Raw genomic sequence first — 25653 nt, 5'->3', positions numbered from 1 at the left:
AAATTGTGAAGAATCTGTACGAACCTGGAAGGGTCGGGACGAACTGAACCCGAGAGCATCGTCCAGGGACGAAACAAATTGGAATTAATTTCGCTGTACGATCCGTGTCCAGAGGAGTTCGTCCCGGGACGATCTAAGCATTGTCCTGGACGATCCTGCTTGATAAGTATCGGATTTGAGATATTTTGGAAATATTTTGAGGAGAGAGAAAGAGCAGGAAAGAGAAAGGGAAAGCTTGGTTTTGGAGGCCGCGGAGCGCTTTTCGTCCGACGACGCAGTTGAAAGATTTGTTTGTCTCGCAGTAAGGACTCCGAATCCTATTTCTGATTTCGAAGATTTCGAGTTTTGATAATTCTGTGCTCAGTTTTGTGTTTCCGTTACCGAATAACGCGCATAATTTTATATTGACGAAAGTTTTACCGCACAACTTTTGATATGTTTCTGATATGATATTTCTGCACGATTTGGGTATTTTCTGTAAAGTTTCTACCGGTTATTTTGAGTTCTGTGCGATTTTAATCAAATAGAAAATTTTCTGGTTGTTGAAAAATGTTGCTTCAGTACAAGTAAAGCTTTGAAATGTTGTTTTATTCGACTTCTGGTAATTTGGTAATTTTCGGGAATTGTGCATTTTGAAACCACGTCTGTCTACTATACGATATTTTAAGGGGTTTTTCTGCATAGAGCTGAATTGTATTTATTGATTGCAATACCTTATTGATATGCATACGAATGTGCATATATGATTGAATTATTTTTATTGTTACTGAAAGACAAGTGAAGACTGGTTGAACCGTTGGTTGGAGATTGATTTGACATGTACAAGATGGTGGGCCGACGGGCTTTCCTTTAAAAAGGGTTTGACGATATCCTCTATTGATCATTTGATATAACGATTGAGAGTCATAAGGAGATTATTATGCCGGCGGGCGGCCGACGGGCACAGAGTGATGACTCTTATTGAACCAACGGATATAACGACACAACGATACATCGATACCGAAAAACGCCTTAATAGCCAGTGATTGTACTTGTTTAGTAAGACTATTGTATTGAATTGCATGTGTACAGAATTGTCTTTATGATATCTATGGATTCATGGATTTATTGATATCGACGAATTTGTATTGAAATTTATTATTGACGGATTTATGTATTTACTCTTACTGTACGATTTCATTGATATTCGCATTATGTCACTAAGCATTGATACTGATACTGATATGGATATCGATATTGCATTGACTTATTGATACTATGGACATGGATACTATCGATTCATTGATATTGACTCATTGATACTATCACTTCATTGATACACCATATTAAACTGCTGCATGTGATTCATTGACTGATATGGAATAGGTTTTACTGAATTGATTTGATTTCAACCGTTCTTGCGGTGTATTGGTTTGATTGTTTTATATGATTTCATACCGATTGATGTTATTGACCAGAGATAATTGATTTGATTGATTCTATTGATACGATATTGATTTAACGGTTATTATTGAGATGACGATTTTCCTCTATTGATTTGATTGGATTCTTACGAGATTTATCGTATGTACTGATTCATTGAGCTTTATGGATTTCTTCATACTGTTTATCGATTCTTTTACCGATGCTTGTGGATTGTATCGATTATGCATTGATTACTGATTTTTCGTATCTGCTGCATATATTCACTGATCATGTGCAACTGATTGTTATGGATTTGATGGACTGACATGCATATTATTTCAGTACCGTGCTTTGATTTTAGTTGTAGGTATTAGGTGACCTGCTGGGCTTTTTGAAGCTCATTATATGTGGTTAACAATTTCAGGTCTGAGCAAGGGAGCAGGAAGTGATGGTTGATCAAGACTGTCGACGAATCCTTTCACTATGGATGCCTGGGGCGTCACATATTCGAAGGAGAAAATGCGTACGAATGGATTTATAAGGTCGAACGATACTTCGTCGTCAATGGGCTGACGGAGGAGGAGAAGCTTACAGCAGCGGGATTGTGCTTGGAAGGAAAAGCCCTATCATGGTTTCAGTGGAGAGACTAGAGGAGGCCTATCTGGAACTGGAGGGAATTCAAAGACTGCATAATAAAACGTTTTCAAACCGACCGGGGAGGAGATTTCTATGAGTAGTTATTTGCTCTGATGCAGGAGGGATCAGTAGCAGACTACTGCGGTTCGAGCACCTGGCTAATAAGGTGGAGCGATTATCATATATTGTATTGGAGGAAAACTTCATGAAGGGGTTAAAGGCAGAGATCCGAGCAGCAGTGAAAGTTCTAATGCCTAGTGACTTGGGGGAGGCCATGAAGTTGGCACAACTGGTGAAAAATCAGAAGAATCTGGAGAAGGGAGCCAGAAGCAGCAACTTAGGAGGCTCTTACAAGACTACGACCACTCTTCTAGCACCCAAGAGGCCTGCACCAAGCAACATTAATGAGACCACTAGGTTGAAGCCAATAGGAGGGAGTGGGAAAAATTTCAAGAGGTTGACAGAGAAGGAGATGCAGGAGAAGAAAGAAAGGGATTGTGTTTCAGGTGCGAGGAGAAGTATACACTAGGGCATCAATTTAAGGATCGAACTCTTCAGGTTCTCACCGTCTGCGATGACGAGGAAACTAAGGGAGGTGAGGAGGAGACAGAGGAGGAGATGGAGGAGAAGCTACACTTGGATATGGCTGGGGTTTCCCTGAACTCAGTGGTAGGATTCACTATGAATCATACCATGAAGGTGAATGGGGAGATAGAGGGAAGGAAGGTGGTTGTGCTAATTGATAGTGGGGCTACCCACAATTTCATTTCCATTCAGGTCGTCGACCAATTGGGAGTGAAATTGGTGGACACCGATTGTTATGGAGTGATGATGGGTACATGGAAGGTGGAGAAAGGCCATGGGATCTATGAAGGAGTGGTGTTGACCATCCAGGGGATTCAGATAAGGGAGGACTTTCTCCCACTAGAGTTAGGAACTGATGTCATCCTGAGGATGAAGTGGTTGCAAACCTTAAGGGAAACCAAGGATAATTGGGGAGCACTCATGATGGAACTAATGGTGGATGGGAGAAATGTGGTTATAAGGGGAGATACAGGGCTATCCAAAGCCATGATATCACTTAAGACCATGATTAGGAGCCTACAAGAGGTGGGGGAAGATTTTCTGGTGGGACTACATAAGCTGGATGTGATTAGGATGGAGGAGGGAGATAATGTTTCTCTTTCAGTGCAACCCTTAAGTTAGCAATTTGGTAAAGATTTTCGGCCACATCAAGGATGGCCACCTCCATGGGAATACGAGCATATCTCCACCTTGAAGACAAGGTGGATCTTTGGGAGGGGAGTGTTGTTTGACCGGTCCACGCGGGATCAGCCCAGGCACGAATGAGGTGAAACATCTCCGCCTCTTCCGTTAGCCGCACGCACCGCGAATCCCTGGGAGCTCATTTAGGAAGGTTTTTGAACGAATTCTAGGGGGAAAATTGAATGTAGGGATTGTTTAGGGATTTCCTTTTGATTTGTATGCATTAAATACTTTGTTTTTCTAGGGTTAGGGCATCTTGAATTTGGCTTAAATTTGAGATCTCCTAGATTTAGGTTTTTCTTTGGGCTCTAGCAGCGTCTAGAGATTTGGGAGAGATCGATCCTCCTCTCGAATTGATGATCAATTGTATCTTGCTATTTTCCATTCCCTTTCATCAAATAATAAAAAATATATAGTTTTTGAGATTTTGTGCTGATTTTTATGGAGAACTCTCGTTGTTCTCGAAGATTGATAGGAAATACTTAAGATCTACAAGTATTTTCTATCAAATTGGTATATAAGTGTTTCCTATCATTATCAAGTTGTTCTCAAAGCAACTAAAATACCACTATCAAAAGGTTCTCCAACATGGTGTGCATGGCTACGCTGAGCATGGGATACGACTGCAGTGCCACTACTATGATGTTTTTTTTTGTCATGGCTCCTTTTCATCACTTGCAGTAGTAGACTTTCCCATAGATGATGCCTAGGAAAGTAAGCGGTGAAAACGCTCTACCTGAGAGACTAAGAGAGAAAATACACACGTTTGGGAGTTCGAAAGAGGAGGATTACTAAAGGAGAAAGAAAATCACAACATTTAGAAGAGCCACAAAGTTCATGTTGATCGAACCACCTAAATCTACTGTGGAGTCACCCAAGAAAGAATATCAACCATCTGAAAATAATTAACTATGACAAGCAAGCTTAAAAATTACATAACAATGATTTTGAGAGGAAAGTTAGACATTAGAGGAGAGAATTACAATAGGCAAATAGAGAAGAAAAAACGTTCTACCCCAATCGCCCAAGCCCAATGATGACCTCTAAATCTAGAAGTTGTGTGATGATCTTTAGATATCTCCATGATGAAAAATTTATAAGTGAGGCATTCCATAAGAGGAGAAATTTCATGATGGAAATTTGGGTTATTTAAGGTAGTGGAAACTGAAATTTCCTCTGATATTAATCAAGCAACATTGGGTTGGTGTACTGGAGAGCATAGGTCAACATCAGAGATTGGGATTACAAGACAAAAGCAATAAATGTGGATTAAAATAATATAAAAGGGCATGTGGACCATTGTCTAAAGAAGATGATTATATCTCCAAGGTCATGCATTCAAGTCATATACTTTGTGGTTGAAAAGTGCACAAGATTTTATTTTGGGGCCTACAAACACCTTATGTGCGCTTATATGAGTGTTACAGATCCGGTGGCATAAAGGAAAATTATGTTTCTTTTAATTGTAGATAAAAGAGACATTAAGTTCATTTAACATGTGTAAAATTATCATTTAGCATAGTTCGTAGGTGATGTTTGCTTAATAAGTAGTAGGAGAACATGTTCTTGCTTGTAAATGAACTACATTGTTCGCTACGAATCCCCTATTATAGCTTGTAGGCTAGTTGTTGTGTGCACTACCAAGTCCCTGCTCTTGTTCACAGGTGAGTTATAATGTGCTTTGCAAATTGATTAATATTGCCTGTAGGCAGGATGTATAACCACCCATATTGTTACCTAAATAAATGACTTTTTAGGAGTCATTTTAAGTCCAAATCATAAACTGTCATCGCCATAAGATTGATATTATTGTGTTTTAATTATAATAAATTTTCATTAATTTTGGGCACTAGTGCAAATCCTTAAGAAATTGAGACTAGTCCGTACAAGTGAGAATTTTGGGACCGTCAGTTGTCTGTTTTCGAAACCGATTTCACAATAATTTTTTAAATAAAATGGGTTATTTTATGTATATTTTTCTATAATTTTAAAAGTTCTAAAAGGATTTGTATGAATTTTATACTAAAAAAATTCATTAAATTATATAATTATAATATTATATTATTATTTTAAAGCAATAAATGTGGTTTAAAAGAATATAAAAGGGCATGTGGACCATTGTCTAAAGAAGATGATTATATCTCCAAGGTCATGCATTCAAGTCATATACTTTGTGGTTGAAAAGTGCACAATATTTCATTTAGGGGCCTACAAATACCTTATGTGCGCTTATATGAGTGTTGCAGATCCGGTGGCATAAAGGCAAATTATGTTTCTTTTAATTGTAGATAAAAGAGACATTAAGTTCATTTAACATGTGTAAATTTATCATTTAGCATAGTTTGTAGGTGATGTTTTCTTAATAAGCAGTAGGAGAACATGTTCGTGCTTATACGTGAACTACATTGTTCACTACGAATCCCCTATTATAGCTTGTAGGCTAATTCTGTGCACTATCAAGTCCCTGTTCTTGTTCACAGGTGAGTTATAATGTGCTTTGCAAATTGATTGATATTGCTAGTATGCTGGATGAATAATAGGCTAATAGCCCATATTGTGATCTAAATAAATCACTTTTTAGGAGTCATTTTAAGTCCAAATCATAAACCGGCTTCGCAATAAGATTGATATTATTGTGTTTTAATTATAATAAATTTTTGGGCACTAGTGTAAATCCTTAAGAAATTGAGACTAGTCCGTACAAGTGAGAATTTTGGGACTGTTAGTTGTCTATTTTCGAAACCGACTTCACAATAATTTTTTAAATAAAATGGGTTATTTTATGCATATTTTTCTATAATTTTAAAAGTTCCAAACAGATTTGTATGAATTTTATAATAAAAAAATTGATTAATTATATAATTATAATATTATTGATACGTTATCATAAAATTATCTTGACCGAGCACGAATCTCGAGGCAAAATCAACCCGGAAAATTCAAAAATTAAATCCGGGAGCATCTGAACTCTGATTTCAGCAAACTTACTGTCAAATTGAGCGTCTCGGAAATACGAACCAAACGACACCAAATTCAACACAATCCGAGCCCAAATCAAGCACCCAAAGTGATGTAGGAAAGTTCATACCACAATTTGAGTTACCAAAAGGTCTCCGATTTTAACGAGCTTATAGTCGAATCGAACGGCTCGACGAGACGAATCCAACGAACCCAAGATCGTCGAATTCCGACATCACTAAGACCTTCAAATGTCTGACGAATGGTGCACGATCAAGGGATTCAATATCAGCCGTCCATTTGATCACTCCTATTTGCCCCTGATCTCACACCTATTTACAAGCTATGACACTCCAAAAAATCTATAAATAGAGCCCTCATTTCTCATGAGAGGAAACTCAAGCAAGAAGAGGAGAAGAAGAAGAGAAGGAGAAGGAGAATTAGCTCCTCCTCGATACCGTCGGAGTTCTTCCCGCTGCCTGAATAACGCCGGAATTCTGTCGGATATTCGGGTGACGCCAGAACTCTGCACAACTTTGTAACTAAATTTCAATTCAGAAGAAACTCATTGTAATCTGATCGTCCTAACTTGTGGGACGAATCAACCACTTGTATCTCAAACTACATTAGTGGAACTTTTCAACAAGGCGTGGCCCCGTGGTTTTTCCCCTTTTCAGAGTTTTCCACGTAAAAATCTTGGTGTTCTCTTATCTTCTGTTTGTGTGTGCTAGATAATCGTGCAACGCTCAGACGAAAATTTTCTAACTCTACCGCCGCGTATATTCTAGTCCGCAACAATTATATTATTATTTTATTAAAATATCTTAAAGCATTATAAACTTTACTTTATCCCTCTTATCTCATTCGTTTGGCTGAACAAAAAAATAGAAAAAAAAAAGAAGAATAAGAGAGAAAGAGAGGAGAAAGAAAACAAAAGCTTAGATTTGGAGTCCGTAGAGAAATTTTCATCCGTTGATTCTATTAAGAGATTTGCTCAACTCATTATAAGGAATCATTATCCTATTTTTAATTTCAATAATTTTGTATATTTCATTTGTTTCGATCAAATTTGTTTTTTCATTGCCGAACAACAAAGATCATTTTGTATTGATAAAACTTTTACCAAATAACTTCTGATATGTAATAATATTTTTTATATAAGCATTTTGACAGGAACATATTGAATTTTTACATGTTAAATTAGAAGTTATAATTTTTTGAAGTAAATGCATAGTAGATAAATTTGTTAGATTTCCCTGCAATTTTTATTATTATATTTCATATTTGATATTGACTCACATGACAAAAAAATATAACATTTGCATGTAAGAAAAGAAGGTTAACTGTTAATACTATAACAAATACAGGTTGTCTCTTAGAACATAATATCCTGAGTAAGAAGGATGAGCCGACGGGCTTTCCTTTAAATAAAAAATTGGTGATATAATCCTAGTTTTAGCTTGTAATCGATTGATCAAATTACGCTGACGGGTAGAGGGTGACGACTCTTAAATGATCATTGAAAGCCAACTGTGAAAATAAATAAATAATATAAAATAAGATTGACAGATTAATAGTTATAATATATAACAGATATAAAGAAGAAAACACCACATTAAAGCAGCATGTCATGCCTTGCTTTTCATAATTATACTCATGATGATATTTTTATGATAGTATATTAAATTGATTGATAAATATAACTGAACTTATACTATAATTAATATTGATATAACATAAGATAGCATACTAGCATGATTTATTGAGTGACAGTCTTCTTTAATAATTTTTCTTATATTTTGATAGTTAAAAGATCTCTTTTGACTTTGCTAATCATATTAATTTTATTATTGATTTTTGATATTTTTATTGTTTATATTAAGTGATGATTGACATTCATTATAAACGAACATACATATTAATTCTCTTGATTTGCATTGAAAGCAGTGATAGAATTTTGATTACTTGCCGGGATTTTATGCTCATTACGTGAATTTTTATGAATTTAGGTCAGGGAAGAGATCAAAACCAGTTCGAATGAGATTGATAGAGATATTCAGGTTTTCTTTTGATTTTGTTTATATTTTCCCTCATTCTTTTATAGCCAGTAATTTGTGATAAAGTAATAATTGTACTAGTCTCCTGGCTATTGTATATTGATTTTGAGAGAATTGATATAGTGCAATATTTTAAAGTATGTAATTGTTAGTTGCTTTCACTGGATATAAATTTATTATTTTGATGATTTATAGAAGCTTTGGTTGGTTAATTAAGAAGATAAAATATATAATTCTTCTAAATTTAAATCTAGGGCGCCACAATTAGTATCATAGTAAGGTTGTTGGAAGAATTGAAATGTAACCAGAGCTATGAGCGTTGATTATGAGCAGGGTAGAAGTTAGATAATATAGATTTTTATGTCTGCATTTGATCGAATTGCATATGTATGCATGTTTTGTTTGTGTATTATTGATTAGGAATGAGAATTTTATCAATTGATAGATGGACCATACTGATCAGAATGTACAAAATGGATAGAGAGCGACAGTAATTTCAATGAGTTCTGACAGTTTGATGCAACCAGTTAGCATACTTGCACATGCTATGAGTGATGCTCAGAGTAGACAGTTGGGACACAAAGAGTTAGAAGGGTACAAAAATCTACATATGTTCCATAAGTTGAAGCTCCCATTGTTTAAGGGAGCTAAAGAGCCACATATAGCAGAGGACCTGGTTGTTGAGGATAGAGAAGATAATTGACAGCATGGAATGCCCAGATAATCAAAAAGTACAACTTGCAGTTTTCTTATTTGAATGAGAAGCAGAGAAATGGTGGATAAGATAACAATAGGAGAAATTTTAGGGCAAGATGAATGCGGAGATTTCTTGGGCAGAGTTTGTTGTTATTTTCAAAGATTGGTTCGTACCTCCGTCAACCCGATAGCAAATGCATGAGGCTTTCATGAGATTAGAGAAGAGGAACAGGATAGTGATGCAGCAGGAGGCGAAGTTTACTACACCGGAAAGGTATGCACCACAATTGATTAATATAACAGAGGACAAATACTATAAATTCTTGAGAGGACTACGAGATGAATTGAAACATCCACTTGCACCCGTATGACCTAGAGTTTGCAATCTAATCTAGCAAAATGATAGAGATGCACGTGGAGGATCCACTCGTAACATTTTAATTCATATAGTTATAATTGGATTTGAATGGATTGATTGATAGTTATTTCATGGTATATTGAGTAATTGAATGACATATATAAGTGTGATTGCTTGAGTAAATTTATGATTAATTGAATGCAACAAATAATGAGTCAGTGATCAGTACTAATTTTAAATGAAATTAAATGGATTTCTTAATTTTGAATTGTATTGATTTATTTTGAATTTATGTTATTTTATTGATTTGCCTAATTATTTTTATATGTTTGATAAGAACCCCCTTATTCTTGCCTGTAAACTAGTTTTGTATGCACTATGAATTTCCTGCCCCTGCTCATAGATGAATAGTAGTGTTCTTTGCAAGTTGATTGATATTTCTCATAAGCGAGTAATATTCATTGTCACTTCTCTGTTATCACTTGTAGGCGAGTTAATATATTCGTTATAAGCCCTTATTTTTGCTCGTGGCAAGTAGTTATGTTTACAAGTCCTCTGCTCATGCCTGTAGGTGGACTGCCTTTAGTGCAAATCCTTTAACATTGCCTGAGACGGGCTATAGTGGCAGTAGTGCATTTTATACATCTCCTTTCTATGCCTATAGGCAAGTTATTACATACACCATGAGTTTCTAGTGCCTTCCTGTAGGCAGGTCGCTATGATCATTGCAAGTACCTCATCCTTATAAGCAAATTATTTTGTTCATAGAAGCCCCTTAGTTAATTGTAGGCAAGCTGTCATATTCCAAATTCTTTATTCATGCCCGTAGGCAAGTTAATCCCCTGCTTAGCTTTTTAACTTTATGAATTTTATTTAGTTATAAGTTAACTTAAATGTTCATTAAGGTTAAAAAAAAAAGTTCATTGAGGTTCGGTTCCATGTAAGTTTATTAAAGTCGTTCTTTCATTGAATTTTTAACTGTGCAGGTCGTACTGATGTGATGCAATGAAGAGTTACACAAGAATTTACTACCCTCAGGGGTAAAATGGGAAACTACGAAAATAAAAGCATAATATAAAAAAAACTGATGGTACAAGTAAAATCAATAATAAAGGCTCGCAATCATGGTCGTCGATCTCCGTGGTCGTCTCTGATGGACGCGCCGAAATCTCCTATCGATGACCTCATCACGTACATAAATTTCTAAGTCCAATAATAGTTCAAATAAAATTTTGGCAGCCTATTGTCGCCTCGTAATTCATGCCAATTTTGCATTTTCACTCATGCAAAGACCCATGCAATATTATAGCCATTTCTTGATATTCCGACGTTTCAAACTCAACGACGAAATCTGTTTTATGAATGAACATCGTTTGTGCAATGTCGCATATCATCATGTCTATAGATAGTTGATGTTGATCACCTTTGTTCAAACCAATTGTTAGGGGTTCCCCTAAGTTAAATTTGATGTTCTGATGCAATGGCGCATTCCATTTAACGATCAGAGGTGATTCAGGTAATTTTATGTGGCCTCGTGCTTGCCAATAGATATGCTCATTGTCATTTTCAATTGAGTTGTGCATGAATGACTCTTATTTGGCATATTCAATGTCCAAAGTGCATCGATGCAATCTATTTCACGATCAAATAAAATTTTGAGTTATTTTGGTAGTGATCGAGGCTTTTCGATGCTCGTGTTGAGTGACATATCTGTAAGTCTCCTTCCTCGACGCACTTGATTGATCGTGGAACATGTATAGAAGTCAACAATGTAGTAGTAATAAAGTCACACAAGTGTGCAGGAGTCCAAGCAGGGATGAGTATATGGAGGAGGTTACTAGTGGAGGTCACACGTATATTGATAGATGAGAGGGTATATAATGGGAACATGTGCCCTAGGAAGAAAATGAGGGTGGCAGCTAGATTGGAGAGAGGGAGTAACGGATCTATTGGTTTGATACCATATCAAATTTTGAATTACCCATTCCTCGTTGAATTAATGAAATATAAGATACAGGATTTGATTTAGATAGGTCACAGTAATCCTACTATACATCACGCCAAGCCAAGTAAATGCACTTCAATTAGTTAAAGAGAATATTGACAAAGCAGGAAACTAAAAAAATTAATTATAATGAAAGCATTCAATTTTTTGCATTTGGCCCTCAATCCTAGCTCAGCTACTTTCTCATCCAATAACAGTGAGATACTACTCAATGCCAATTTTAAATGCAAAATATGACAGGAGCATAAAAAAAGATTGTGAATTGGTAATAATAGGACTGAGATGAGAAACCTACAATTATCAGTAGCCGAACTGGTATATTCATTTCTGCTTTCAGATTCTAAGGGAGGCCTCAGACATTCAGGCGCTCTAAAATGCAGCCCCAAAAGCATGCTATAATCAATAATACACTGTGATTCTAGGAACATGCAATCCAGAGAAATTTGTCTGCAAAAAGAAAAAAAAGCAAATTGAAAAATAATATCATACTTAAAAGCTAAAACAAACAAGAAAGTTCACACTCTATCAGCATGAGTTCGTGAATGTTACATGCAAGACCATGAGTCTAGAAAAACATATCAAAGAACACCGAAGGATGAAAAATAAAACCTTCATTACAAATGAAACCCCAGAAGGAACTAATTGCCTATGTAGCACAAAACCTATCAAATCACTGCAAAAATTAAGTACTAATCAAAACTTTACTTCCCTTTAGTTAGATGCAATAAGAAAATAAATAAAATGTCATTTACTATCTATAAAGTAGGCACTGGAAATGTGATTCATCAAAAGATTCTTGAAAGTTACAATTTATGCAATTATTTTTTTCCGCCATAACAACCATTACTTTAGAATTCTAAGTTATAAACAATATTATGTACATCTAAGCTAATTCGACCTCATCAAAGCCAAAATGCCGGCAACTATGGCTTAAAAAATTATTCGGCTGCAATGCTTAAGAAGTTAAGATTTTCTTTTATCAACGATGTTTCTGAAATACTTGTCAAGTCTGTCCCCCTCATCACTTAGCAAATTTGGTTCTTTTTTACGAATCTTTAATTATCCAAAAAATTAAAAAATGAATTAAACTGGAGATTTGTGATTCTAAGGACTCTTTGCAACACATTGGTAAGCCTGTGTACCCCATTCTATCCCGAACTAATGCTAGGATTATAATAATTTTCGAAAAGAGGTTCTAAATACTAATGCACAATTTTTAAGATTTATATATAACTAATGTTAGGTATAATAATTAAATTACAAATTTTGTAATTTATGCATATAGAGACTTTCTAATCATATATTCAAATGAATTTTCATTGGATTGAAGTTTAGATAATCAAACACTAATTTGTAAATGAAGAAGTATAGTAAAAAAATGAATTTCAGAGTGTATTTTACATTAGATATAGAATGTACTCAAACTACTTCAATTGTAGGGTTTGATTTAGAGGTTATAATAAGGTTTGATGAGATGGTTCTTTTAAAGAACATGAGTTAGTTAAATCTCCATCTCTAAAATGGAATGAAAGTCAAATAGTTCCTACAAGTCCTCTATGATGGCTATGATATTTATCCATCAAAATAGAATGAGATCAATCTATTTAGGCTTAATCAAATTTAGTTTGTATAATAGATAATGCTAGAATCCAACCGTTCCCAGTGCAAAGGATCCGACGAACACAGAGATCAATCCGTGGGATGCTCTCATGGATCACGCCATGTTGAAATCCAGCCGTTCCCGGTGCAAAGGATCCGACGGACACAGAGATCAATCCGTGGGATGCTCTCATGGATCACGCCAGAATGAATGAATGAATTTAGGAAAGATTTTTATTAGAAAATTTATGTAATGTATTATTTCCTCGTTAAGATATCTTGTATAGATCTATAAATATGGAAGATATTAATGAATAAAGTCAAGGTTTTTCTTCTCAAATCTCTAGTTTTAACATGGTATCAGAGCCAACGGCCTTAGTTGCCGTCGAAGAACGATCCTAGATCATCAGAGGAGGAAGAGAAAAGAAACTTGATCGTCGGAGGAGTCTTGATCGCGGCCGGCCGTATACGGCGGACGGGACGGGCGACTCAATCGAACTTCCGATCGGAATGGAAGATAGTCGAATAGCCACGAACGAGCCAAAGGAGCCACGCGCACAATCTCTACGCCTCCTACTAAGCAACGACACCGAGGCTCAGCCGATCAAGTCTTAGAGAGAAGCCGGTCGGAGAAACGGCCGAAGAAGAACGCTTGCGGACGGACAAAGGAGCGGACGGCGAGCATCCTGATCCGATAGGGAGGGAAGATCGTCGAATGAGCTAAGCGAATGCTCGAGCTCCTGAGATCCTGATCTTCGTACATGCCCTAAGCTATCCGGTCCAACTCTTTTAAAGAGTCAGCGGCTCGGTTTTATTAAACCGGGAAGGTATTCCCACCAAAAAAAAAATCGACCTTCATTGTCGGACAGAAAAAAAAAATCGTCAGAAGCATTCATTGCTACCCAATGTCTGAAATTAATTCCTCCCAGAGCATTGAGCAAAATGAGGAGTCAATGGTGCACCAAGGACGAGGTGATCTCCAAAGCATACAACCTTCCTATCGTCTAAATGGGAAGAACTATCTAAAGTGGTCTCAATTTGTGAAGACCTACTTGAAGGGGAAAGGAAAAATACATCACCTCCTTGGAGGAGGACCAAAAGAAGGAGATCCTAAATTTGGGGCATGGGATGAAACAAACTCCATGATTATGTCATGGTTGTGGAATTCCATGACTCCAGAAATTAGCGATACATTTATGTTCCTTTCAACTGCAAAGGACATATGGGATACTGCCAGACAGACCTTCTCCAAAGCTTGTGATGCAGCTCAAATCTTTGAAATTAAAGTCAAAGTTGGAATCACAAAGCAAGAAAGTAAGACTGTGACGGAGTATGCCACCCTTCTACAAAATCTATGGCAGGAACTCGATCACTATAGATGCATAGAAACCAAATGTCCGGAAGATGCAGCGATCCTAAAGAACTTTATTGAAAAAGATAGAGTTTATGATTTTCTTGCAGGGCTAAATGCAGAATTTGATCAAGTTAGATTCCAGATCCTCTGCAAAGAAGAGAAGCCATCACTCAATGAAACCATTTTTCTCATCCGCGCAGAAGAAAGCCGACGAGGAGTGATGCTAGAACCAAAGGTCGTTGAAAGTTTAGCAATGGTGATGAGCAAAGAACCATGGAAGGAAAAAGGTAAAGATTTCTCAAAATACAAAGACAAAGACTCACTTTGGTGTAGTTATTGCAAGAAATCAAGACACACAAAGGAAGATTGCTGGAAGATAAATGGAAAACCCCCTAGTAAGGAGTGGAATCAAAGAACTGAAACAAGTCAGCCTAACCCAGAAGCACAGTCAAGTCTTGGAGAATTCAATAAAGAAGATATTGATAAACTGAGACGACTCCTGATATCTCTTGAAAAATCAAATGCATCCTCTTCACTTGCAATCACAGGACCAGAAATCGGGGAAGACGATTGGACGTGCTAAGGAGAGAACTGGATTGTATCACCAAGAAGAACAGTACAAAGTTCCCACTATCAGCCTTCATTGCTGATCAGATCAGCCTTTATTGCTGACATCAGCCTTTATTGCTGATCAAATCAGCCTTTATTGCTAACATGATAAAATCAGCCTTCATTGCTGATCAAATCAGCCTTTATTGCTAACATCAGCCTTTATTGCTGATCAAATCAACCTTTATTGCTAGAAACCTGAGGAATACAAAATTCTCACAACCGGCCTTCATTGCCAAAACTCTAAGGAATACTACTCTTTCAACCGGCCTTCATTGTCGGAATTTTGAGGATAGGTTCCCATCACCAGCCTTCATTGCCAGCTTTCTCTTGTAGTTGATATCCTATCTATAACCAATGCAGCCTTCATTGCTACCCTGTTTGATATAGCCTTCATCACTATCATTTGCCGCTGTCACAATATCTGAAGCTAATTTTCCATAAAGTATGACCAAAATAGAGGGCTCTATGGTAACTCTACTTTGTGTGATTAATTACCAAGCTGGTAATGACATATGTATTACCAGCTTGAGGGGAGTGTTAGAATCCAACCGTTCCCAGTGCAAAGGATCCGACGAATACAGAGATCAATCCGTGGGATACTCTCATGGATCACGCCATGTTGAAATCCAGCCGTTCCCAGTGCAAAGGATCCGACGGACACAGAGATCAATCCGTGGGATGCTCTCATGGATCACGCCAGAATGAAGGAATGAATTTAGGAAAGATTTTTATTAGAAATTTTATGTAATGTATTATTTCCTCATTAAGATATCTTGTATAGATCTATAAATAGGGAAGATAGTAATGAATAAAGTCAAGGCTTTTCTTCTCAAATCTCTAGTTTTAACAGATAATAACTTAAGTATGATCTTTATTAAGTGTAAGTTAATTTGTAGAGTTGGATTATGGCGAACTACATTTAAAATAATATAAATAAGTGTATTTAGGTATTTAAATAAACATCTAAAGATATATGCATTATTATGGTGTAACTTAAGGTCATGATATAATGGCAATCATTAGAGTGTGGTTTATATTACATTAGAATTATGAAAATAAGAAATAGGAATAATGTTGGCCTATGAGTGCTATTTAAATATGAGATTTAAGAAGACATGTAGATGTTTGATATAAGTATAAATTCTAAGAAAGTGGTATAACTCGAGTTATGTGCTTAACCCTATGTATAGTTTATAAGTTTGGTTCATAGTTGAAGTCCGAGGCCAAGTTCAAGAAATACCAAGCTAGCTATTCTAAGATCTTGAGGCTTTAAGGTGATTCCAAGGTTTTAGCCCGAAATCTAAGAAGCTAAGGTTAATTATTTCTATTCTAAATTGGAGTAATGTTTCATTTCTCCTAAAAATGATGAATTTAATTATATTTATGATTCTTCCTCCTTTCCATGTATGAGATAATGTTATTGCCTGCAATACAATGATTTATTTTATCAATGCAAGTGATATTCATGTTGCAAAGAATGATGAGTAGGTTTCATGTTATGTTTCAACTACTTGTGAAAACCTTATATTTTACAATGCAATGTTCCTTCAAACGTATCATAAAAAGTTATTTATATGCTAGATATGCTATTCCAGAATATATGTACAAATCTCAATTTGTGTATGAACAGTTTCATGTTTAACAAAATGTTATGGTTTAGGGGCTCTTCTGTAATGCTAAAAGTCTTAATTGAAATTATTTTAAATTCTTTTAAAGTTCTAAGAAAGTATACCAAGCTCCAAACTTCCCTCCGACCATCTACTACTCCCTTACCGCTTCGAGCTCCAAGGTCGAATCGTGACAAATTATTAGTATATTTAAACAAATATTTAATATTCATTTATCTCATTTCTTTATCTTTTCCTCTCTTAATCTAATTATTTCCTCCTACAATTACATTATAGGAAAATTATATGTGATCATTATTAAATATTTATTGAATTCCCTCGTTATGATTATTGTTTGACAGGATTTGTTTATTAGAAAAGTGCATCAAGTAGTTGCCTAGCATAAAATAATAATATTTTGGAAAGTAATAACCAAATATTGTGTAATAACAACTAGATTAAGAGAGGGAGGCACCAAGATAGGGCTTGGGTAGGATTGAAATCTACGGATAACAGGACTATGGCTCATGATATGTGTCAGAAGGTACATAAGGGTATATTTAGTATTGCAAATAGTTACATGATAAGATTCAAAAAATTGAAATCGAATAGGATTAAATAAATCAAAGAGCTAAAAATAAATCAAAATAAAATCAAGGATCCCAGATTAATTTCCCTAATAAGTTAACTCATTTAAGCAAACTCAAATAGTAATAAATGATGAATGAGAATTCATAACCCTATTAATTTAGCAAAACTTATAGTAATGTTGATAATGATTAATTGTAATAATAAAAAATATGAAAGTGAACAATTTAACAAAGAACAAATCCTAATTAGTGATTTAGTTTTAACAAATTACTAAGAAAATATTAGTGCCTATCAATATATATTTTTCTTAGTTGTCTAATAGAACATAATCTAAATAGTATTCCCTTCAAATGTATTGTCTAAATAGCCCTTCCTTCAAATGTATTAAAGATTTACAAAGAGGTTACCGGTCAATATCAAAGTTTGGGCCAAGTTAAATGTAATGAATTCCTCAGATCTTCTGAGTTTTGCTAATCCGGAGTAATTTAAATATACTTGCTGACAAGCAAGCAGATTGGGACTAATTAACATTGCAACTGTGATATAACTTGAACAACGTCATAAATAACAAAAACTTGCTTGGATAGTACAATTTCACAAACAAATGGAAAAAACAGTACTTATAAAAAATGGTCAATATATTAGGAAAGCATTGTAAATTTCTTGAAAACAACGAAGGTGACAAAGACCTGCATGGATTTATAGGAAAGAGAAAAGAAAATACATATGTTCGCATCACTTAAAAAAAAAAAATAGAAAGAAAGAGTAAACTCCATTAAGCAATTCCCATGTCAAAAAATATTGTGGTCATTCTCTCTAACTTTTATATCAAGTAAATATGTAGCTGGACAATGTACACATATTCAATTATATTCCTTGAAATAACTCCTAGGTGCAGTTTACCAGTAGAAGTGCAATGATGTTGGAATTTACAATAAATAGGATGCCTAGAATGGTTTACACTAAAAAAAGGAGCCGATGTAATAAAGAACTCACTTGAAAAGTGACTCACGCCAGGATTTCTCCAAATGGAAAACATAAGACAGATCAAGATCTTTGAGAGTTGTGTTCTCGTTTATCTTATCAGCACTTGTTGATCTTCCATGAGAGGAACCTTTCAGATCATACCGGCGATGAATACGTAGTTCTGTGCAAAACATGTTGCCCATCACAACAAATCGAACCTGTGGAAGGGAACCCTCAGTGGCAGACTTTCGGAACTAAGATAGATCTAATACATTTAGCAATTAAATACCTTCTGTCCGCATTTTATTGTAATCCTGTGCAGCCCAAAAAATTTGGTTATGAGTGTATTATCATGAGCTCCAACGTGATCATAATACTTGGGGAGCATTTTCAGTAGAACCTGAAAGAGCAGCAATTCTTATTAATGCATCCCTTAATCCAATCTTACTAATCTTTTTAAGAAAAGTTCTGCATAAATATCGTGACTCTTTCACAATAGTAGTTCAAGTGGTTAGACAACTATTTAGATTTTGTTATAGCGTTTTTAAGACAATCATGAGTGTTAGGACTAGAAAAGAGTCACCAACAGCCAGATTACATGTGCAGGAAATAAAAATGATATGACGGATGCAAGATAAATCATTTTATTAAGAATGATGATATTGCAAAAATGGCGTGAGTGGCACCTTTTGAAGATGACATGGTAAATATGGTTGTTTGGACATGTATAATGGAAATGGAAACAAAAACACAAGAATGAACTCAGCACAATAACAAGATACCCCAACCCTAACCCCTCTCCTCTATTTATAGCATACAAAAATCTCAATTATTATTTAGCCTTTCTCCTAAATAAGATCATACCTAAATAGCCACCAATCAGTCGATATGTCATAGCTCCAATTCTTTCTTCTATCTCAAAGGGGCAAAAGTACCACGGGGCCAACTTCTCATTCCTCCTAATAGTCATTGTCTGCTGCCTCTAGGGGCGAAGCTTCAGATACACCCTATCCCCTATCTCAAACTGGATGCCCTTCCTGTGCTCATCCGCTTGCCTTTTCAGTTCCTCTAGTGTTTTGTACTTTTCTTCCAAGTACTACTTTATTGAAAAAAACTAATGTGCTATTTTGCCCAAAGTGTACCAAGTGAGGTGGATCACTGTCGTACAACACTTTGAAAGGAGTCATCTAGGACGCTAAATGGTACGAAGTGTTGTACCAGTATTCCGCCCATGCCAGCTACTTAACCCACAATCGAGGTGTCTCTGAAGCAAAGCATCGCATGTACTCCAAGCTCCTATTGACCAACTCTGTATATCCATCCGTCTAAGAGTGATAAGCGATGTTCCTTTTCAGTACCGGCCCCTATAACCTGAACAATTCTCTCTAAAAGTGACTGAAGAATACCTTGCTCAATATGATACTATAGACTCGAGTATCCTGTGCAATATGACCACCTCTCTTATAAAATCCACCGCCACTGTAACTCTCGTGTAAGGATGTCGTGAAATGAGCATATTTGTTGAATTGGTCCATCACTACCAGAATAATCGTAAACCCCTCTGATCGTGATAGCCCATCTATGAAATCCATAGAGACATCTTCCCATACTATGCCTAGGAGTGCCAATGGCTATAGTAACCCTCTTGGATCCATAGTCATATAATTGTTCCTCTAGTAAACCTCACACCTGGCCACCATTTCCTCTACGTCCTTGTGTATTCCTTTCTAATATAATTCAGCATCCAGTCTCCTATATCTTCTGTACACCTCAGTGACCCCCAACAGCACTCCCGTAAAACTCTTGTAGAAAGTGTGAGTAACACAAACTGATGGGGACATCAGATTACGACACATGTAACTTCAATAGATGCCGGAGATCGACGGCCACGATCATGATCTTTATTTTCATCATTTTATGTAGTAGTTTGATTTTATTTTATGTTTTTTCCGTTTTTGCCCTTATGGGTATTTGGTAGCTATTGTAGCCCAAGGGGCATTTTAGTCTTTTATTTTTCTTTGTCATTGTGAGGCCTATTTATATGACCCTTCTCTTGTAATAGTGGTGGATGAATTATTGAAATGAAATTTTCTTATGTTTTGTCCTCTTTGTGAGTTCAATATCGTAGAGATCTCTTAGTGAGTTCTTTGTGAGCTCTTTGTGAGTTCACTTGTAGAAATCAACCAAGGCTTGAGATCTCTAGTCTCTTGTCTCTCCGCCACCAAAGACCCCAAGTAGAGAAGAGGAAGCAAGAAGCCAAGCTCCTATTGCCGCCGTCCCTAGATCCACCCGCCGGCCACCATAGCCTCGTCGGCCGGCCACCTTGCCGTCGGCCTCCTTCCCGTTCCACCACCTCCCCACATCCCCTCACCTACTTCTCATTGAAATTTGAAATTTGAAATTTCAATTTCTTTCCAAATTTGGAAAATTCTATTTTTGGAAAGTTTTTTAATGAATCCAAATTAATTAAGTTTAAAATTGATTTGGATTTTATTTCATATTTTCCTAGTCATCATTTTATATTTGGAAAATCCCCTCCCTCTCTCCATAACTCCCTCTCTCTCCCTAGTCATGCCGCCGGCCCCCCAATCTTGCTTCCCATTAATTACCCAATTAACTCCCTAATCCTATTTGAAATTCAAATTAGGATCAATTATTTTTCCCTCCCCTTGCATAAAAACTGAAATAATTTCAGTTTTAAGCTCTCTCTCCCCCTTCTCTCTACCGCCGGCTCCCCCTTTCTCTCTCTCCCATTGAATGATCATTAATTCCCCTCTTTAATTTGGGATTTCAAATTTAAAATTCCAAAATTTTCCCTCCTAAATCCTTTGAAACTGAAATCAATTTCAGTTTCTCAACCTAATCCCTCTCCTCTCCCCTAGATCCACCGCCGGCCCCTTCCTCCCCTCCAAACCGGCCCCTCTCTTCTCTCTTGGTTCATTGAGGGGATTGCTCGTCTTCAAGTTCATGGTGCATGGCGGATCCCGCCGTTGACTACGGAATCGAACTCGACACCTACGGACACATTCACGTCCTTAGATCGCCTTTCTTTGACGTGGGTTTTGGCTTCGACAATACCGTCGAAGATTACTTGGATCGGATCTTACCGACACTAGTGGACGCCTTCGACGACCAATTCTCCGACTGCACGTGGATCATCGAAAGTCATCTGCCCGCTTCTCCAACTCCCACTTCCTCCCCAGCGACGAGTCCTCTTGGCATCACATGTGTCTTAGTGGTATCGCTAAGTTTTCTTGCAACCCTCTTCCGCTAACCTCCACTTCAAAGAGAGATTGTCGGACCTCAAGGTGAATGGTCTAAACTTTAAACATGTGGCTTTAGTGAAAGCTATTAGCATTATTTAGTTATCTTTTGGTTATCTTTTGCAAGACTCTTGTAACTCTCAAGTGTAGTCAATGCCTACCGCTTAATCTCTCACGAATTTTCTTGAATCCTAATTGAGTAAGCTAAATTTTATTGTTAATGTAGCAAAGTTAAAGTTTTCACTAATCTCTAAATTGCAATTCATGTTTCTCCATGTTTGTATCACATCACAAACCTTCCGTGGTATAAAAGTCTCTCCCCATCTAGGGAATAGCCAGTATAGATACTCTCATCCTTCAGCAGATCCTCCTTGATTCTTCTTAGCCACTGGTCCTACGCACTTTTTTTCCTTAATGGCTCCCCAATCCAACATCGGTGGTATCGAAAGGGCCAACTCTTGGAGTTCCCCCATGTGCCTGGACAAGGTGTCAGCTGCCTTATTTTTCAACCCTAGCCTATAATGGATCTCAACATCATAGCTCAACAACTTTGACAGCCATCTCTATTGTTCCTCAATCACTATCCTCTACTCCATGTACTTCAGACTCCGCTGGTCAGTTCTGATAATGAAGTGTCGACCTAGCAAGTACGGCCATCACTTCTGAATAGTCAATACAATGGCCATTAATTTTCACTCATAGAATGACTTCAATCTAGCTCTAGCTTACAACACATGGTTGAAATAGGCTATGGGTCTATGATTTTGCATGAGTATTTCCCCCAACCCATATCCTGAGGAGGCATTAGTCTCCACCACGAATACCTGACTAAAATCGGGTAGTGCTAGAACATAAATGGTGGTCATGGCCATCTTCAATCTCTTTAAGGCTTGAGTAGTTGCCTCTCCCCACAAGAAGTCCTTCAGCTGCTTTGTCAAAGGCCAAGCTATGGTACTTAGAGGTGTAAGTGAGCCAAGCCGGCTCGCGAGCTGGCTAGAGCTCGACTCGTTTATGGGCTCGCAAGTCGAGCTTATCGAGCTTATGAGTCGAGCTCGAGCTCGAGTTCGAGCTTGACGAAGCTCAGCTCTTGAGCCCCGCGAGCCGGCTCGAACTACTGTTTAATTTTTTTTAAATCAAATATTCAACAACAGCTTATTAAAAATATTTTAAAACACAATATCAATAAATGATAATAAATGAAAAGCAGCTTTTGAATTATAAAATAATAAAACTTTTTTTCAATATATATATATATATAATCTAAAAGCTGCTGAAGAAAAGCTGCTTTTTTCTTTTCTAATAAATGCTAAAGGCATTGCTCACGCCAAGTCTTCTACTCCACATGTTTGAAACGAGCGGATTTCCCAAAAAAAAAAAAAGAACAGGCGGAAAGTGACAAACAAAATGAGGCAAACTCCTACCGACAGCTCGATAAGCTCGACATATTATCGCGAGTCAAGCTCGAGTTCAAGCTGGGTATTTGACTTGCGAGTCGAGCTCAAACACCCTCTGACTTGAGCTCGACTCAACTCGTTTACACCCCTAATGGTACTATACCCCTTCACAAATCTCCTGCAGTACCCCGTCAACCCCAGGAGCCCCTCAACTCCCTCAAATTCCTGGGTAGAGGTCATTTCAACAATGCCTTAATCTTGGCTCAATTAGTTGCTACTCTTTCCTGGGATAATACGTGCCCCAAATACTCCACACTAGCCTGGGCAAAACAACATTTCTTTAGATTGGCCCTTAATAGATATTCCTACAACACTTCTAAGACCTCCTTTAGATGCTCCAGATGCTCTTCACTGGACTTGCTATATACAAGGATATCATTAAAGAAGACCAGAACAAACTTCCAGAGATAAGGTCGGAACACCTTGTTCATGAGGGACTGAAAAGTAGCAAGAGCATTGGTAAGCCCAAACAACATCAACAAGAACTCATAATGCCCCTCGTGTCTTCTAAAAACTGTCTTTGGAACATCCTATTCTCTCATTCGGATCTGATGTAATCCAAACTTTAGATTCACCTTGGTGAATACCGCCGCGCCACACAACTCATCTATCATAGGAATAGGAAACTTGTCTGGTATAATTTTCTTATCCAGTGCCCGATAGTTCATGCAAAATCTCCAACTTCCTTCTTGACTAATAAAAATGGGCTAGAAAAATGGCTTACGCTTGGCCTGATGATACCAGCCTCCAACATTTCTCGAATCAAATTCTCAATCTCATCCTTTTGGATCTGAGGGAAGCAGTACGGCCTGACGCTGATTAGTGATATCCCCTCCTTCAGCATGTTGGCATGCTGCTGTCCCCACTGTGTTGGCAATCCTTGAGATGGGTCTAAAACCTCCTTGAACTATTGTATAATTGGATGTACTTAAAGAGGGATACCCCCTCCTTCCTCACCTTTGATCCCCTCCAAGATCTGTAGCACCACCAAAAATTCTCCTCCCACCTCCTCTATGTTCCTTACCAGGGTTTTTAGAGATACTATAGCTATGGAGAGTCCTGCATCTCTTTAATCATCCTCCTCCTCCTGTCTACCAACAACTCCATTGTCAACATCCCCCAATTCACCTTGGTATCTCCCAAGGTCTACAGCCATCTCATCCGTAGGATAACATCAGTATTCCCCAGCTCTAATTGGGAGAAAATCCTCACTCACCTGGATCCCCTGGATGCTCAAGACTACCCCCTTACACCTATGCCTCGGTGCGTACTTCTCATCACATCTGAAACATAACCCTTTTGTCCTCTTATCCTGCAACTCCGCCTTTATGAGTCACCTAAAGTTACCCCCTGCTGAATTCCACCGCTCTTCTCCCTAGGAGCTTCTCTCTGGAATGATAGTGTCTGGATCCTGGGTGCTAAAATAGTAGAGGTACTTCGATAGACCCCTCCCATGTTGCTTCTTCTACTGCCCTTTTCCCTCCTAAGTTTTTCCTCCATCCTCTTAGCAAGCTCCATTGTCTCTCTTAGCCCCATAGACCTTAGTACCCTCAGCTCTGCTTGTATGTCCTCCCTAAGCCCCTTCATGAAATTCCCCTCCAGTCCTTCCTCAGAGATTCCCCTCAATCTCCCTGATAACCGCTCAAACTTATCCCAGTACTCCATGACAATCCCCTCCTGAGTTGGGGCATAGAACTGCTCGTGGAGGTCTCCATTATGGATGGTTTGGAAATGTTCCAATAAGCACTCATTAACTTCTTCCCAGGAGTACATCGGATACCTAGCCTCCCTCCATTGAAATTAGGCTAGGGCTTTCCCTTCTAAACATAGACCCGCCGCTATGAGTTTTTGTCCTTCCATCATCCCATTGATGGAGAAGTAATGCTCCACCCGGTATACCCAGCCCTAAGCATCCTCCCCTTCAAAGACCGGCATCTTAAGGTTCCTTTCCCTCCCATCCATACCCCCTTGGTTTCCCCAACCATGCCCTTCTTCATTCCACCTTTCCCCATGCCCGAAAAATCTCCCAAAAAGGGTTGAATCCCTCCTCCTTACTATCCTCCCCTCGAAATAACCCAATCTGCCAACTAGCAGGACTCCTCGTAGTGGTCCTTGATGGAAAACACTCACTAATTCATCGTCGTCCTCTCGGATCTCCTTTCCTCATGATTCCATCGTAGGAATCGCCGACGATTCTTTCGCTTGCATCTCCATCATCTTTTTCATCATCTCCTCGATGTTCTCAAAGCAATTTTTGATGGCCGAGAGTCTTCCCTCCACCCCGAATATTTTTCTTCAACTCCGGCTTTGAGTTGTTCCATCTCGCCCTCCAATGCATCCATCTTCTTTGCTGCCATTGATTGGATCGATGTTTCAATCGCAAAAACAACTAAAAAAGATTATTTGTTTCCTCCCAAGAAAGAGCTCTAATACCACTTTGATAAGAAACTCTTGTAAAATTCAAAAGTAAACCTAACAATGATTGATTTCAACGATTTGCCAGCATAATTTTGAAAGAAAAACTAAAGTAAGTAGCACAAACAACATAATATTAGATGAACTCTTAAAGAACAAAACAAGATACAGTTGATCCTCAATTCGAGAGGAGGATCTATCTCTCATACTTCTCTAAACGTCGCTAGAGCAAAAGCACACAAAAACACAAGAATAAATTCATCACAATAACAAGAAACCCCAACCCTAACCCCTCTCCTCTATTTGTAGCAAACAAAAAATAATCTCAATTGCTAATTAGCCCCTTTACTAAATCATATCATACCTAAAACAGCCACCAATCGCCCCCCCCCCCCCCCCCCCCCCCCCCCCC

The 25653-nt window shown here is 37.5% G+C and overlaps 1 protein-coding gene across 1 annotated transcript in view; it reads right to left on the bottom strand.

Moving 5' to 3' along the window:
- The window catches only part of LOC110106729 (phosphatidylinositol 4-phosphate 5-kinase 7), a 38398-nt gene that overhangs the window by 5046 nt on the left and 7699 nt on the right, over nt 1-25653 (bottom strand). Inside the window, exons 6-8 of the mRNA XM_020836710.2 lie at nt 18399-18509; nt 18140-18327; nt 11676-11827 (exon numbers count right to left, since the gene is read on the bottom strand). Coding sequence (XP_020692369.2) covers nt 11676-11827; nt 18140-18327; nt 18399-18509 — 451 coding nt within the window. The remainder of the gene's footprint in view (nt 1-11675; nt 11828-18139; nt 18328-18398; nt 18510-25653) is intronic.

The sequence above is a fragment of the Dendrobium catenatum genome, unplaced genomic scaffold, assembly GCF_001605985.2.
Source record: "Dendrobium catenatum unplaced genomic scaffold, ASM160598v2 fragScaff_scaffold_390, whole genome shotgun sequence".
In the NCBI taxonomy this organism is placed as follows: Eukaryota; Viridiplantae; Streptophyta; class Magnoliopsida; order Asparagales; family Orchidaceae; genus Dendrobium; species Dendrobium catenatum.
This window is presented reverse-complemented; position numbering and strand designations above follow the sequence as displayed.